Source organism: Callionymus lyra, chromosome 2 (assembly GCF_982586985.1).
Source record: "Callionymus lyra chromosome 2, fCalLyr1.hap1.1, whole genome shotgun sequence".
NCBI lineage: Eukaryota > Metazoa > Chordata > Actinopteri > Syngnathiformes > Callionymidae > Callionymus > Callionymus lyra.
In genome coordinates this window covers 37,211,872-37,230,050 of record NC_141819.1, presented here as the reverse complement: position 1 = coordinate 37,230,050, position 18,179 = coordinate 37,211,872, and the positions used below count along the sequence as shown (strand labels likewise).

Sequence of the window (18,179 nt, the reverse complement as noted above, 5' to 3'; positions counted from 1 at the left end):
TCAACTGTATGTGAAGGTGATGTGATTTAGACATATTTGTGAGCGATATTTGAGAGAAATGGTTATTTAGTGTATTTATCTTTTAGTTCATCTCATAAAAAATGGGAGCAAAAAAAGTGTTTATATTTTTGTTCAGTGTATTACTAAGGTTTTTTTTTTTTTTTACGATTGTCTTTTACTTTTTTTCTTTCTTGCTAATACAATAAATGATTAATAATAATTTTTAGGATGTGAAGCAAAAGTAAAACAAACACTAAAACATTTGTAAAAAGTTATAAAATCGAGTTTTTTTGGTCAAACAAAAGAGCCATTTATTCTGCCCACAGGCCATGTGAGAAGTATTTGTGACAAATTATCTTAAATATTTACTGCTGCGCATGACTTGATTACTCTGTATGAAAAAAAAATGTTGGTTTATTTATTGATTGACTTTTAGAGTAGTTTTTGGAAACAGCTCGGGGAATAATATCGATATCGAAGATAAGATAAGATTCAAAGCACTCCCATGACACTGGACAGTACTTGCAATTTATCCTGATTTACACGCTCTTTCTACGTTTGCTCAACAGATTTTGAATTAAACCCTTCAGGAAATTAATTTTCTTCAAAAGCCCCTTTTCAAATCAACCCAATGAAGAAGCCAATGATTCGTGACTGAACTTCTCTTCCCCGTCATCAGATAACAACTCTTTTGTTTTGGCCGATCCGGTTTGCGGTCCAAACACACACACATGCTTTCACAAACATCCTGGTGTTTTCAAGTGTCTACAAGCACCGGCGGCCCTGCAAACATCTGACTCGGGCCAAAACACTCAGACAGTTGGGCCATTCAGGAGCGGAGCGAGGGCCCGGCTGCAGACATGTGCGCCGCATGAGAGCTCACACATCCAAATGTATTGTGTCCACGCAGGGGGAACTTTTGAAAGGACTTTGAAGGATGAAAAGAAGAGGTTTCCAAGTGTTTAATGGGAACAGAACTACAGCTAGCAGAGCATTCTCTATATTTGAAAGTGATAGCACATTGGATTTGAATCAGTTGTGAGTTAGAAGTTACGTGTTAGAGGGAGGAGTCTCCATGGATGATGATGTTTGCTGATGATGTAGTGATCTGTACTTGGAGTAACATGGAGGAGAAGTCTGAGGTAGAGGGAGTAAACAAAGTACTCAAGGTCAGTCATCCAGAGCCTAGCTGGGAAAAGTGTGGCCTCTAGGGAAAATGTGGTTCTCTTTTTTCTAAATAAAAAAATCTAAATGTTTATATCAATATTCATTGAATCATTCCAGGTTAAATGAAATTAAAAATAAATACAGTGACCATTTAGCTTTTTTTTTTTCCTTCACTTCTATTCTATTCACAGGACAGCAGCTGCCAGGATGGTTTACAGCTGGAGGGTCAAAAGGCCAGAAGCCATTGGTGGCCCTTCAACAGAATTCATGTTTTTCGCTGTCCCTTCAAATTGGTAAAAACTAGCCAGTCAAGCTTTTTTTTTTTTCTGAACAAATTATTTATTTTCTACCTTGCTTCACTCATAGAGTCAAATTAAAAGTAAAGCAATTCCTAAATACTGACTCAGTCCATGAAGAATATTTTAATGTTATTTTGAATTTGATTATGAAATACACAAGTCAGAGTTAAGTAATCTGTGTATTAGAGGCTCAGTTATCTACTATTTACAACCTGGTCATGACCTTTTTTTTTTAGGAAAACCATATTGTCTCACATCAGTTCTGGTTGTTGGACTAAACAAACAGTAGAAAAGAGAAGGTGACCAATAAAACCTGCAAGTGCAAGTGAGACCGATGAGGATCGGTAATCGCAAAAGCAGATATACATAGAAAAATATTTAACTAAGTTAATCAATATGCTGGATAAATTTGAAAATGTTCTAGTAGGGGAGTGTATTTGAAAGAATGTGGATATACGACACATATCACGAAACAGAGGCAGTGACATATTACTATATATTGTGATACTGTAGTAAAAATGATGTACTGAGTTTCTTTTAAATCATTTTATTGTATGAAAACTGATTGCATAGGAAAAATGCAATTTGGTTAACATCAGCTTATTGAATACAAACAGAGAGATAAATATGAGTATTTCAGTTGATCGATACAGTCCAGTACTTTTGAATATCTATACCGTTTTTAAATACATACATTTATGTGTGCTTATATTTTCTTCAATTTTTTGCTTATAAAGTAAGAGAGGGGCCCAGATTGGAGACAAAATATTTATATGTATATCTACATATTAAACGGATATACTGGTGCACTATTTCCTGTGTACAGTGACATTAAATGTACATATTTGGCTCATTATACATGATATTACTACATATTAATATGTGGTTATATATGGTTTGGATTTTTTTTTTACATGGAATGTACATACTGTAGCAGTTTAGACTTTTTCTTTACCCAATGCCTTATAAGCCTCTAAATCAGACCTGGGAAAATGCGGCCCTTTGACTGTATTTATGCGGCCCTCGTAATATCAAATTATGATCATGTATAAATGGTTATAATGCACTAAAAAGTGTATTTTGTATTTATTATTCATTTACATTTTCACATAACACTTATTTACTTTTTTCCTCCTTTTTTGTGTAATTTGTCGAGTATATATTAATCCCTCAAAATATAGTTTTAATTTAGTTGAAGAAATAAAAAAAACTCGTATATACAAGAATAAAATTGCATCTTATTTAGCTTAATAAAAGTCACGGCCTAATGACAAATGTCCTTTTTTTTTAGGGATTTTCTCGTCTTTCTTTTTTGGACGGCCCCTAACAACATTTACAAAATTTAATGTGGCCCTTGAAGAATTTTAATTGTGTTAATGTGTTTTATTCCCAACGTTGCAGTATTGTTTGGTAAATTTGGACTCTAAATAAAATCTCAGTCAATAACTTGTTTTTTGGAATACTATGAGAATAAAGACATTTAAGTTAAGAGTCGGAACGACTGCAGGATTTCAATAACTAATATTAATGTTTGTTTTGAACTGTAGTTTTCTGAGCTGCACATTTCCGAGCTGCTCCTGAACGCACCACGTAACCCAGATCCACGCAGGCTGAGATCTGGGCGCCGGTGGGACTCGTGTGTTTCCACGCCTCCCACTTTCTCTCTCCATTGTGGTGGATCTCCGGCTCACACACTCCTCGCTCACACTTCCAGGAGTTCCAGCCGCGGGTGCAACTCAGACGCCGCCGTTTTCTTTCACCTTTTCCCCCCGCATGGATCCGTCTCTTCTCCGTGGAGTTCGTGCGATGGATTTCCTCCCCTCGTCCGGGCTCGAGCCAGAGCACTTTTCTGTGAAGTTGTAAAGTTTTTTTTTTCCTCACTTGTTTTGCGCCTCGGGTTCCGTTTAAGAATCAAAACAGAGCCATCATGGCGAGGAGGAGGACGACGGGGAGCTCGGCGAGTTTGAAGCCGGGGATGGTCGCTGCTTCTCGGGACACGTCGCGGCGGCTCCCCCGGTGCTCGCCGGTTCTCTCCGGGAGCTTCCTGCTGCTGTGCGCGGCTCTCTCGTGTGGATACTGCCGGGCAGACACGGAGTTCTCGATCCTGGAGGAAGCAAGAGTTCTGTCGGAGCAGATGAAGAAGTTGTCCTCGCAGGAGCTGGGAGTCTTTAACATGCAGGTAAACACTTTTGCAATTCAACCATTTTACAACAATTCAAGTGGAGTTCAACATGGAAGAAGCGATGTCTCCTAAAAAAATACTACTTTAAAATAAATATACAATCAGTGCCATTATATTTTTTCTTTATTCATTAATATGTAACATTATTCTTTATTCATTAATATCTAACATTATTCTTTATTCATTAATATCTAACATTATTCTTTATTCATCAATATCTAACATTATTCTTTATTCATCAATATCTAACATTATTCTTTAACATCCACGTTTATCATTAAGCCCAAAAATGTTTAAATATACCAATGATATGTTTTATATTTCTCCTAAATTAAAGTTTGATTTTAGCTAAACAGATACCAAAATGTCGAGTGGAACTATTAAAAACAAACTTCAAAGGGCACTTTTTGTGTAATCTTTTTCAAGTAATGTTTCAAATTACTGTTGGTTATTGGATTCACTTTTTGATTGATGATTAAAAACATTTCAAGATTTTAACAGTTTTTTTTAAACCCACATAAAACAACATGTTTTTCTGCTGGCTCAATACAAAACTTTTTTTTAAAGTGCAATTTCTCTTCATTTTTTTTACCAAAGGGAAATCCAATCATTTTTGATGTGGTTAAAATCCATAATTAAAAAATATAATATGGTTTTAGATGTAAGACTATCTTGTAATTTCATGAGTTTAAGAACTATTGTGTTGCTGGAAATGGAAAATATCACATTTTCTTTCTTTATTTTAGAAGCTATCAGGTGTCATTTGTCTTTTTTCCTCCCGCTTTTTTTGTGGACTAGTGATATTCATCTTTGAGTGGAGCTTTGATTCTAAAAATCATAAAACTGTCAGTTTTAAACACCGACCCGATGTCACTGGATTAGTGTCAGGTTGTACTCAGTGCCTGGAAATCTTAGAAAAACAAGGATCATTTACTGCCTGGATTCCCGTTACTGAAGCTTTGCATCATTTCTGCTCAACGTTTTCCAACATCAGAAGCATTTGTGATGAAATCTTGACTAAAAAAAGGGGCGTTTTGACGCAGTAAGTGAGCAACTAGGTGTGATCGATGAATTAAAGCTAGTGGTGTTCTATGTTTAATAAGATATTATGTCTACACAATATTTTTTTTTAATGTTATTTAAATTTCATCTACGTTTTAACTGTTTAATTTGTTCTTGTTCATACATTAAATGTATATTTTCTTTACCCACAAAAATGGCCTCATACTTGCTGTAATGATCTGGCTATTGCTACTGAACTGTTGAAGTTGAAGTGTAGAGTCTGTCAGCGTTTTTGGCCTGTTGCTCTTTTCATCACTGGTGCAGTGGATTCTGGGGGTTCTGTATGCGTTGGCCTCGTGAACAGCAGCTTACTCTGCTGACACATGTCTTGTCTGTCACCGGATGAGCGTGAATTATTTCCACTTTGCACTGGTAATATGTATTATTACAATACTGTATCGATTATTTTTCCATCTTTCTAATCATATTTATTATCGTCATAGTTCTTTTATGGTTTATATTTGTATAATTTACAGTGAACGTGCAAATATTCTCCCCATTTGTTCATTTCTGTTGCAAATAGATTCCGAGATACTAGATAATTTCTGGTGGTGTCAGAAAATATCGCTACAACAATATATAATGCAATATTTTAATCAATACTGTATCAATATTGGGCAGCATTTGATTTTCTTTTTTCACTTTTTTTTTCTTATTTTTTACCAATTTTTGGCTTACAAGCCATTTTTAATGAATTTTAGTCCAATAGAGTTTGTGTAAAATAAAATAATTTGATCTTTAACTTTTTTAAAATGCAATTAACATGCAAATATTCACGGTATGTGTTCATTTTTGTGTTGCAATTAAACTTCTGGTTGCTGGATGGCAGGAGTCATTGCGTTCTCCGCAGCTAAAGTAAAAATTGAATGCTGCATGGCCCCGGCTATCACTGAGAACGAGAGGATACAATCGACTCCAACAGCTTTTAAAACTGATGTTTGAACACATTTCTGGTTTCAAAACAAATGAAAGCAGTTATAACTTCATCGAGAGTCATGTGGTCTGTAAATTCTGCAACACCAGAGTCAAGTACTCGAACAATACTACAAATATATCCTTGTCACTACAGTATCCCTGTATGTTGAAATATATATCAGTTTCTTGCCAATACACCCCCCTACTTTGCAACATAAATGCTACTCCATAAATATTTTATATGAAAGCAATTGTCAGTTTTTATATCCTCAAAGTAAGACATCATTAAGGTGATTCACTTGGCGGGCTGCTGTTGCTCTCCTTTCTCGTGTCATTTTTTGGCAAAGTAAATATAACAAATTACTGCCAATCACAAATGGATACTAGTATTACTTATTCCACGAGTTGGCTTTTAGCTAAATGACTTTTGAGGTTTCTTAAATATAAAGAAGAAGTATAACTCCACCCTGGCTGTGGAATAGCTTGAGCAGGACATTGCATGAATAATATGTTTGTTGTCATTTGTGCGTGACAACATCTAATACATTAGCTTATCTCTGGCTGACACTGTGGCTGGATTTGCATACTCACGAATTGTGACTGGACCGGCATGTGAAGCGCGGATGCTTTGAGTTACCAAATGGCAGGAGGTGCAGTGGTAGGAGGGCTCGCATGTGTGCGAGGGGTGGTGGTGGTGGAGGTGGAGGAGAGGGGGGTCTAGGAGCACTTCAGAGGGCTTGAACACAGAGGCGAGGCCAGCGGGGGAGCCCGGGCCACAAACACCGTTTCATCTCCTCCGCGCCCTCGCTGAGCCGCCCTTCATCCTGGTGCTGGGGGTCTGCTTTGAGGGGCGTCCTCTGATCCACCTGGATCCTCCTTTGTCGGCGTTCGATCCACCACGATGATAGACCTGGTGTTCAACTCCTTCCTTATCTGGTCTTAATATTAGCCCGTATTGTTGTGCATTAGTGTCGCGATAACATCTCTACGTACGATGAGACGCTTCCTTGTGTCACGGCATTACTCTCCATAGCCATGATAGCATCGCTCCTGACTTCAGAACTTCTAATTGTCACGATGCAAGTGACATTTTTCAGACATTCTTGGAGCGATGACTCAACATTCACTGGTCCAAAATGAGTCTGTCGTTTTAAACAGACCTTTACTATATGTGATGTCATTTTCTTTTTGGTAGAATTGATTTTATGAAATTGGTATTGGGGTAAAAAAGTAGGATTCAGGAACCAGTATTGAATGATAGCCGGCCCTTATGGTGTCGTATGTAACTTTAGACATCATTGCAGCTTACTTTAGATCATCTTGGGGAGATGGAACATTACTAAGTTGGTTTATGCAAGATTTAGTAAATGTGTCTTCCACTCATCGGAGGATAAGTTTGGTGCAGCGTTGAAACTGTAGGCTAGTTGCTGCAAGCGCTGTGTTTTCGATATCGCCATCGATTGCTTTGGTCTGTTTCACTCGTCTAACTTATCACTGCTTCAGACTGACGCGGCCAGTGAAATGTCTGGAAAAAAATGGAAATACGGAAATGAATACAAAGCTAAATGTATATATATGTATTTACACTCATTTCACATTTATTTATTTGTACATTTAATTGTTTGTGTTTCGTTATTTCAACATTTATTAATTTATTTACACACAGAAGTAGCCATTTTCTTTTACAAAAATAAAATCAGAATTCTTATTAATTTTGACGTTTGTATATTTATTCACACATTTATTTATTCATAAATGTAGTTATGTATTTATCCATTTATTTCTTTATATGTCATTTATCATCCTTCAGAGTCAACCTCCTACTGCATATTCCAAAAAAGATGCATTAAAAAACCTGGTATTTGATCCTGACTACATCAACCATGAACATGTTTTATTTAGAAACCATACCAGCAGGACGGCTGTCATGTATGTGCACCTCATGCCGCGTGAGGTTTACCCCTGTTCTAGTTAAAACATGGTCAGTGGCGGGTTCTAATCTTGTGTTGAAATTCTCAAATTTGTCAAAGGTTTCTTTTTTCCACCAATAAAAAAGCATTCCGTTTTGAAAAGGCGTCCTCGCCGCCAGAGCCATTCTGGCTGCGTCTGAGCCCGTTCTGCTTTTCAGATGTGGTTAAACTCACGAGCTGCAGGTGGTTTATCTGGCTTTGGCTTTTCTTCCCCTCGCTGCTTTCTCACGGACTTGTGGCGTTCCTCAATATCATCCCTCTAGTTATCGGACGTCTCTTTTCTATTTCGCGTATTCCTTGCTTTCCAATGTCTATAGAAAAAGTGAGGAAGATTGAGACGGCTTCACATGTGTATGTGTTGTGATGAACAAGAGCTGTTACATTCCTGCTCTCACCTCTGGACACAAGCTTTGGCTAGAATGGTGTTTTTCTTACTGTCTGTTCACACCAAGCATGATTTCAGCGACACCTGTTGCGCTTCTCGTACACCAGTGGTTGTTGGTTTCAAGCAACAAAACAACTTCCCACTAGGTGTGTAAGAAAATAGCAATACAATCGAATATTTCTTACCGTATCAATATTCAACAGCAATTTATCCATTTCTTTCTCTTTTTAAATTCACATTTCTTGGTTCTATGGTTTATATTTCCATTCAGTGTGTATAAATAGTTGGATTTCTTATTTATTTACAATTAACATGCAAATATTCACAGCGTTTATTCATTTCTGTGTAAATATTAAACTTCTCGCAGCTTAATAGCAGCAATGATTACGTCCGCCGCAGCTGGTGGAATGATGAAGTTCGCCAGATGCTGGTGATGACTGAGGACAAGAGGATACAGTCGACTCCCTTAAAAGCTGGTGTTTGGACGTATTTTTGTTTCAAGACAAATGAAAACGGTTACGACTTCGTCAAGAGTCATGTGGTCTGTAAATTCTACAACACCAGAGTCAAGTACTGACAATACTACACAAATATCCTTGTTACTACAGTATTGGGATATATCTTAATACACTGAGCATAACTTTAGTTTTAAAGTAAATAATAAAGTAATCATTTATCACTGACCCTGAGAGCAGTTTAGTTAAAGTTATATTCTAAAAGTTAGCAGTTGGAATGAGATGGCTAGCTAGCAGGCCATGAATTGCTAGCTATTTCGATGGCAAGTAGTTTGCAACAAATGTGGTTAATATAAGGTAAAACATGTAATTTGTCTCAAACCCTGCTGCTAACTTTATCATGACTTTGCTTCGCGCTAGAGCTGACCTGCAAACATTCCTGATCCATCGGCTTGTAAAAGTAGTTTGACAGACATCTGAAGTGTTTTGTTTTAAAGCCGACAACCTCAGCTTCTCCATTTTTTCAAGGTAACTCTAGCTCGGACCACTCCGCCCCTTATTCTCCGCCGCTTTTGTAACAGGACGCGGGCCTCGGTCGCTGCCGAGGAGTCACCGGGTCAACCTTGTTCCATCTGTCATTGGGTCGGTGAATTATCATGAGACCCGCGGGCGGAACAGCTGATCCACAAAGATCAAGTTGATGGGTCAAGTTCTCAGATACTGTCTTCTTAATCCAGAGACAAGCACAGTGACATTTTTTTGTTGTGCTACCATTTTTAACTTCATTATTTTTATATTTTTTTCTTGTTAAGTATATATGGACTTAACTCATGATCTTTATGGGATTTTTAACAAAGATTAATAGAGATTTGAGGCAAAATTCCTCATTGCTTTGTAGAACTTCCACTTCCATTTATATTTGTATGATAAGAGTTGATTCTTTAACTTGGTTTTACTGCTTGACCCTCTCACAACCGAGCCTTGTTGTTCCTCCAGCTGCTGGATTAATGACTGATAGTAAAATGAGGGCAGGTTTGAACAGGAAGAGAGAAATTTAGGTCTTTCTGCTGAAGTCATTAAGCTGCCTGGTTTGGGCCGGGGGCGCCACAAGTTCAAGGGCAGAGTTACATTCTTTCGGGCATTTGTACCCGAGTCCTTACTTTACAATTGTCCATCTGGTGAGTTGTTGTCTGAATCGTTTGCTCATGTCTTGATAACACCTTCATCAGAGATGCCTCAGTTAATACGGTTATGGTGACTCAAGCGATTGAGAACATCGGGGTTAAGCTCAACAGAGTGAGATCAAAGCACTGCCTTAAGAACAGCAAATTCAAATTTATACTGTAATATATATAAATGTATATAAATCTATCAAAGTTTTAAGATGGGTGTGTCAAACAATAAATCAACCAAATTTTTTTGGCACACTTGGTCATGTGCCAAACAAATTTTATATTTACTAATACCAACAGTCTCTCACTGGGAATATCAAATTACGCTCAGATTACTTTCCTTCACCCAATCTTTACTGTTAATTTAAATCTCTGTACCATCGTTTACATCCATAATCCACTGATACTTTTATAGATCAACATAATAATCTACTTTTTACTGAACCATCTGACCAGGTATAATGTCTTGGTGGGTTGGATTTTGATACATGTGTTTTAAGAGAAACATAAATGTACATTATAGTAATATTTCTACAAATACATTACTGAAAGTTATTGCTAAGTTATTAGTAACACTGCTAATTATTCATGCTGAGTATAGTTCTTGTATCATTCATGTAAATTCCAACCCTAAAAAGTAAGGAAAAGCTATTTTCAATATCAGAAAATGTACATTATATAATTATTTTTTTCATGAAAAAAATGAGTTGAGCCTAAAATAAATGTGAAAAAATTGTACTTAATGAATAAATATTTGAGATTAGAATAAGCCTGGATACCATATTAAGATTTTGCAATAGCTGTTAGCTAGGTCCCGAATCCTAAAAATAGATACTTAAATAAATAATAAATATCGTTCTTGCTGCGATATATGTAAAGTATTGTTATGGAATGTACATTTCTCTAGGATCAACGGAGATCTAACTTTAAGAATCCTCCACTTTAATGATGAAGTAGCTTCATATATGATTTATTTTGTTGCGTCAAATGTTTTTCTTTTATTCAGCCAGCAGCTGCAAAGTGTCTGCAGCGTCTGTGGTGATTTCAAACTTGTCTGACAGCACTTCAGGATTTTCAGCCAGTCCACAATCAGTGCGAACAAACCCAGTTCAGCAGATGGTCCACGTCTATCTGCCAGTTACAATGCGTGAGCGAGAACAGAAAAAAAGTTTTATTAAATGTGGTATTGCTTATATGTCTTGGGCCCAGTCCAGCGAGACACACACACACACACACACACAGCTTCTTCCCAGTGGAGTTGGAAAACAAGTCTGTGTTCAGTATTTCCATAAGTTGAGGCCTTTTATTCAACTATAATTCCATATGGTGAATTTGGGATTCATATTGAAAAATTGAGGCCCAACTGATGATTTAAAGGTCTGTTGTGAGATGGATTACTTCTTATTCATTCAGAATTATCGCAGAGAATCAAGTGATTTGTTGTACCTTAGATAGAAAGACGTTATAAAGTACCTTGTCACTGTCCATAAAGATAGTTTCAACATTGTGTTGAACTGGTTGAAGGTACAGAAGCTCTTTTTCTAAACTTCTGAACAAGAAAACTCTTGGTATGATGACACTTTTCAGCTTATTTTTACTTCATCAAATTTGACCCTCCTTTAAAAAAAGCTTGGACACCCCTGTATTACCTGCTTTTGAATTTAAACACTTTATTTTTTTAAGCCATTAAACCAAAAAAATGTAATACCCACTTTATATTGTTTTGGTTTCTGGTGGTATTTAGGACTTTTTTCATAATCTATAGAATTCTTTAAACGTTGTCCTTTAATTGTATATTTTCTCTGGTCGGATCTATTTCACATCTGTTTCTTGTTTCATGTTTGGCGATGTAGACATGATGCATCACATTTAGGTTTGAGTTCTTGGCCAGTGGAAGTCTTGGCTCCTGCGGTCGATCATGAAACTGATGCTCCTCTGCTTCAGCAGCTGTCAGGGTGTAAATCTGTCTCGACCGTCGTGGCAAGGCCGTTTATCTGGCTGCTTGTGATCTGGTTCCCACATTTCCCAGCGGAAGAGAGGAGCACTTGAGTTTTGGGCTCTGCTGAAGTCCGTCTCGCAGCCTGCAGACTGGACCCTCCCTCGCCGTCTACTATCTAGTGTCCTCAAATGCCAAGGCGCCGTTAAGAATCTTCTCTCTGGGCAATTCCTGGGTTCTTATCAGTTCCAATGTGGTTGCAGATGGTCATAAAGATTTGCCCACTTGTTTTTTGTGTGTTGCTTAGAGCTAAACATTTTGACCAACCATTTTTTAACATTAATTATTGATACAGAACACACATCTGTACAACATTTTATTGATAACACGTTTATCTATTACATTCTCATAAATAAAATGACTCGACTTTCTAACTACCTCGCCCTGCTATATACTGGATTGTGTCAATGGTTCTGGCAGTATTTATGTTGCCATGTATGTCACTGTAATAGTGAAGAGAATATTTTCGATACATTTTCCTTGAATTAATCGGTACTAGGTAGGGCTAGCAGATTTTTTTTGGAGGACAAATTCAAATCTCAATGATTTATTACCAATATTGCGATTGTGATTTAATTTGATTTGTTCGGGAGGTAATACTAAACAAGTCATTTTATCGTATGACAAGACAACATTTAATAGCCTCAACATATTCCACTTCTTCTCTGTAGACCAGGCCTGTATCATTATAATTATACATGTAACTCAAATTAAAGTTAAAATAATTTAAAGAAAACTGGCTACACCAATTGAATATGTAAACTATCTTTTGCATTTTTTAATGAAGCCAAAAAAGAAACTTAAATGCTCTGTCCGCTTTTGTTTTCTGCGACGAAAATTATGACGTATAATGTAATAATCTTTGCTTCTTACCCATCTGAGTTTGAACTTAATGGTCTGCCTGCACTCAATAAAAACCTAACATTAAATGGAAGGTTACCGAAAATCATATTATGGGCTGCAAGTTGTGAGACCCCTGATTTAAACTGAGGATAATGCCATGTGCTGAATAGTAAATGTAAAAGCCTGGCTCCAAACAGTCCAAATGTATTGTTATGCTACTACACATGGTATGAGAACCTTCTGGTAAATAATGATCTTGTTTTCATCTTTCTATATGAGTTTTTTATTGTTTGAGGTGATTTCTTCTGTTACAAATACATCTAAAGTAAGTGGTCCTAAAAATATATAATGTATTTTTAGCAAAACTCCTCTTTGCTCTGTATCTTGTGTTTGAGAGCTAGATATGAGATGTTTTCAACACCCTTTATTATCTTCTATCCATGCTGGCACCCCGTGTCTTCTTCGTCTTCACTCTCTCACGCACACTCGTATGAAACCAAGACTTTTCAATAAGAAGACGGAGAAAAGCAGCTTTATCATTGATCCAGGCTTTGTTTTGTTTTTTTCCAACAAATTCCTGCCAGTGTTACTTAACTCAACTCCGACAGTGCTGACCTGGCACTGTGACCAAAGACTCCCACCCCCAGGCCACCCTTTAGCAAGGCAGTCCCTTCACTCACAACAATACCTCCGACTCAAAATGAACTCTCCCTGAATGAGCCGTGAGTGGGTGGGGGGGGCGAGGGAGCACTGAGCAAAACACCTCAATGGGAGGGCGCATAGAGAGCAGAGGGACCAGTTCCCTCCCCCATCAGGCTTCATGCACTTTCAAGATCCCCCTTCCCCCCGCAGTACGCTCGCACACTCGTGGAAGAGGCTTTGCATTCCCGATGAGGAGTTGATGTTCCGACTGTTTTCAGGCTTTTATTCGCAGCTTGTGTGTCTCGCCGGAGTTTTTGGCACCGATGCAAACCAAGAGTAAACAAAAAGTTCTCAGCCCGCCAGAGACGCTTCCCTGGGGATGCAGGGGATTCTGACTACTCCGTACTTTAAAACTGTTTAGGGACATTTTCCACAATAGTCCGGATGTCGTCGATCATTATATACTTGTCATGAACCTTTGCCAGTTGAGGCGTCGTTTCATGTGTCAGGAAATGTTTCGCGACATATGCTCACCTGTTGATAGTCACATAGTCACGCTATGAACCATGTGTCTTAAGTTTGTGTGTTCATCATAATGTTACCCCAAGAGTGAAGTCTTGTTCACTTTACCCACTGAATAATTGCACATTACATTGTGTCTATTGCAATACTGACTTGTCTGTACATGTGTCTGTAGGGTAAGTGGAGGCTGCTGGTATAGATGATGAAACTGAAAAACCTTGGGCCTGGTTTAAAATCTGTACACAGAGTAAAGTTTAATTGAATTCCTGACTACTTGAAAAAAACAGACAGGGAAGGTTTCAGCGTCTTCTATACCCATAGATAACACATGGATCTCTAGTATACCTGTACTTTGTTACTAACTCTTTCTGTCCACATGTGGGGTTTCAAACTAGATCCTATAAGGGGCCAAGACCTTTAGTCATGTACCTGGTCTGGAAAAGCGCTATACAAATAAAAATGACTTACTTACTTACTTACATTGTAGGGTGACTAAAAATATTCACTTGGATGGCTCTATTTATCTAAATTATCTTTTTGTTTGTCTTACTTCATCACCGAGCAAATCCCTTTCCTTCAATAAAAAATCAATTTCTATTTGAAGTGTCTAGTCCGTATAAATGTTTGCTTCAATAATCTGAGTTTATTAGCTTAACATAAAAACGTGCACAGGTCACAATATGTTTACAATAGGCCACATAAAAGTTGACTTGCTCTCCCATGCCGGGCTTTACATTAGGTACCACTGAACCATGATCATTTACCACATCGAGTGATCAGTACGGGTGTGAGATAACATCAGTACACTTTAATATTGTTGTATTTCTTTTCAGAATACTGTATCAGTAAATAGCCCTGAATCAACAATCCTTTTTTTGCCTTTCAGTTACTCTTATTTTTATCCTAGTTCTTTTCTCTCTTTTGTAATTATTTTTATTTACAGAGCGGTTGTTCATTTCTGTGCTGGAAATAAACTTCCGTCCGCATTCATTACGTCCTTTGTAGCTAAAGGAAAATCTGTGATCCCGGCGACGACCGAGGACGAGAGGATGCAACCAACTTGATCTGCAAGGTCTACTCGCTCAATAATACAAATACATCATTTTTCCCAAAGATATATTGTAATATATCGTGATACGTATTTTATCGCCAACTCACACCCCTACAGATGATTAATATACACTAATATTTAAAAACATATTCTTGCATAAGTGATATCGTTTTTTATTGTTACCTGTCAGTTTGGTTAATGCTACAGTTGTTAGTTACGCTTCAAAAGTTAACCCAGTTGTAACATGAGCTATCCCAGTATAAAGTATCTGGGTAGAGTACAGACTACTGTCCTGGTATTTTCTTATGTCTCCTGCATTGTCTTCTGCGTCTGCGGTCGTGGCTACATCAGCTCCTGGCTTGTGTGTTGAAGCTGCATCTCGGACATTTTCCCTTTGTGGTCTGGAGCTCCTTCAAAGAAGCGTGTGGAAGTGACCTGAGCTAATGAGATGAACTCTGGAGCGTCTGCCTGGCTTCCCTCAGATCAACGCGTTCGCCAGATGAAAAGAGCTGGTTTTTGTTGTCACCGAGAAATGGATCCAGCTCTGCTAATTAGAAAGCCAGAGGGAGCGTCGAAGCCAGAGATGAAACGCTTTACGTCTGCATAAGAATCTTTTGGGGCGCTGACCTACACACCTGAAGATGAACTCTCTCAAGTTTGTCTTCAGTGTGGCATGTGTTGCGCTTCAACACAATAAGTTACAATTCAAGTTAGAATATCTTCTGGCTTCCTTAAACCAATTTGATAAATTGGGTTTTCTTGTTTTCTCATCGTGGACTTTGTTTTTGAACAACAACCGTCTCTTGTTCGACGCAGTCGTCTTGAAGCAGCTGTTTTCTATAGAATTCCTTTGAGTTTGTATTTGTGGCGTATCTGGTTGTGTTTTACTGCATACCAACAACAAACGATCTGTTTGTGGGAAAGATGGAAAGAATGTTTTGTGTGTATCTGGTTTACTTTCATGGTTCACACATTAGGATCCTTGTCTAATGAATGTGTGTGTGTGTGTGTGTAACTGCCTTCTTTCTGTTTCAGGCTTGAAAATAAGGCATATAAAAAAAGAACATGCTTGGAGTTTAAAATGGAGTGTTTTACAGAGCATGTTACCACAGTGAGCAACTCTTTACTGCATTGTCTACTTGAAATTTGAGAGAAAATAAACACAAAATGGCCTCAAACTATACCACATTAAATTTCTCAACATCTCCAACATTGTGTTTTGAGGCATTCCAAAGGGAACAAAACCACATGTAAACACAAGCTATTGCAGGCTCTTTGTTCTGGGTCAGTCTCGAGGTGTTCCATTGGTCTGCCCCGAGACCTCCTCCCATTTACCCGTCACATCCATCTTAATGCTGATATAACCTTCTCACTTCCTTCTGTCTCTTCATCTAAAACATTTGTTCAATTTGCTAGGGGGTCTAAATTTAGTGGAAAGTTAAAATGCCAGACTGCTGAGGCAGAATTTAGCAACCTTCAGACGAGTCACACCCACGTTTCCATATTTTAGCACAAGAATCGACCTTTAAGTTGATATATTTTTGTCTGGGTTTTATCACCGATTACACATCACTAAGGTTGGCTATCGAGAATTGATTGAAACCGGGACTTGTTTTTCGATACTCCTTGAATATTTTTAAAAGTTTAAACTTCAATTCATAGTTTTGATGCCATCTTTGATGCGCTGCGCTTACTGTCCTATTAAAATGTATTCGTTATTAATAATTTTTATGTTAAAGTTTGATTTTCTGGCCATACTGTAGTTGAACAACAATAAACAAAAAAATATAGCAAAGTTCCATATAGTAATAAATCGTACTGATGTTTTAAAAGGATTGGAATCAAAACAAGGAATTAGAATTTTAATGGGAATTGTTCAAATTTAAGCAATATGCAACTGGCAGTTTTTTCCATTTTTTTTTCTGTCAATCTCACGCCTTTCCTCACCCGCGAACCAAACGAAGAGATACTCGAACCCCTCAAGCCTGTTCAGGACAATCTACCATTGCATGAGTGAGCACCATGGTCTCAAATTATAAGCAGGTAATTCACATGCGCGTTGAGTTACTTGCTTTATATGACAGTTTTGATTTTCTTGTTGAATATTTCAGTAGTTTAACCAAAATATTTTAATTAAAGTTTGCTCACTCAACTTTTTTTTCAGTTCATGGAACACGAATGACAGCCGTGAAAAACGGACTGTTCCACTGGCTGAAAATGCGAGCTCTCGGTGCGACCAGCAGCTCCCTTGTTGGTCTGAATGAGCACTCGGAGCGAGACAAATGCAACCTGACAGTCGGGGTTTCTTTTTCAATGTGGCAGTCTTCCCCTCAAGAAGTGTTTTCTGAACTGGTGGGGTGCAAGAAAAACAGTAGGGGTGACATTCGGCACCTGGTAAAAGGGAAGTCTGCTTTTAAATAAGTATTTTTCCTCAGTTTGGGTAATTCAGAAATAGCAGGCGACCCTTTAGGCTCACGTTAAAATGTGTTTTTTAGTGATATTGGTACTTTTGTCAGCTGAGAGACAGATATTTGAGTTGGCAATTTGGGAGATTTGAAAAAAAAGGGCATTCATTGTACTTGTATGAACCTGTTTTGGATACGTTCAGGGTTAAACATCTGGATGAACGAATGCTGCTGAATAGCAAGCCTTGCAAATGCAAAGGAAATTAAAGAAACAATGCTCTTAAGTCTTATTCTAAGAAGTTCAGTAGTTTACAGGAGTAAACTGTGTAATGCTAGTGTCCGTAGCTATTGGCACAAAACAAAATTCACAAAATTCTATTTTGTATTGTATTTACAATGGCAGTAAAGAACATTTGGCCATTACTTGTTTGTTAACACATTTTCTCCTGATATTTAACATTCTTTATCTTCATTATATCATTTTGCCTGGACAAACTGCAGCTTTTTCTGAAATGTTTTCTTTTAATTTACTATTTCACTTCGACAAATAATACTCATCTCACAAAGAAATGAATATATATATATATATAATTGTATCTTTGTCAGCATTCACACAGATTGACATTTATTTTCCCCCCATTGGTAATATATATATATTTTTAAATTATTTATATTGTAAATTGTTTTTTCTTTAGCCTATCTAGAAAAATTGCTCTAAAATCTTAATTATTTACTCTAATTTGTGATGATTTACCGTAGTTGTATTGTCACAAATTAACTTTATTTGGACAATTTTGTATTTTGGCAACATTTATTTCATTAATATTTGATGTAGTTTGAAATGGTAATTTAAGTTTGTTTTACAGATGGTGTTTTCCAACTTTTTTCAACTTTCAATCAAATTTTACGTTGATTGTCTTGAGTTTTTTTTATTCAAGACTGCGTTTTTATTTACAAAGCCGTTGGCTGGTATTCTAAATGGTCTTTTAACTACCTTTAATAAGTAATGTTTATCAAATAAACGACACTATGTCACAGACACAAGTAGAAGTAATTTTGAGAGGAGCTGAGAAAGGCCACAAGCTCAGGTGCTCCTGCCAATGACCGTATGAC

The 18,179-nt window shown here is 37.3% G+C and overlaps 1 protein-coding gene across 1 annotated transcript in view; it reads left to right on the top strand.

The window, feature by feature from the left end:
• The first annotated feature begins 3,130 nt into the window (after positions 1-3,130).
• Positions 3,131-18,179, top strand: part of cachd1 (cache domain containing 1) — a 60,696-nt gene continuing 45,647 nt past the window's right edge. The window contains exon 1 of the mRNA XM_087784967.1: positions 3,131-3,645. Within this exon, the coding sequence (XP_087641093.1) occupies positions 3,394-3,645 (252 nt within the window). The 5' untranslated portion in view covers positions 3,131-3,393. The remainder of the gene's footprint in view (positions 3,646-18,179) is intronic.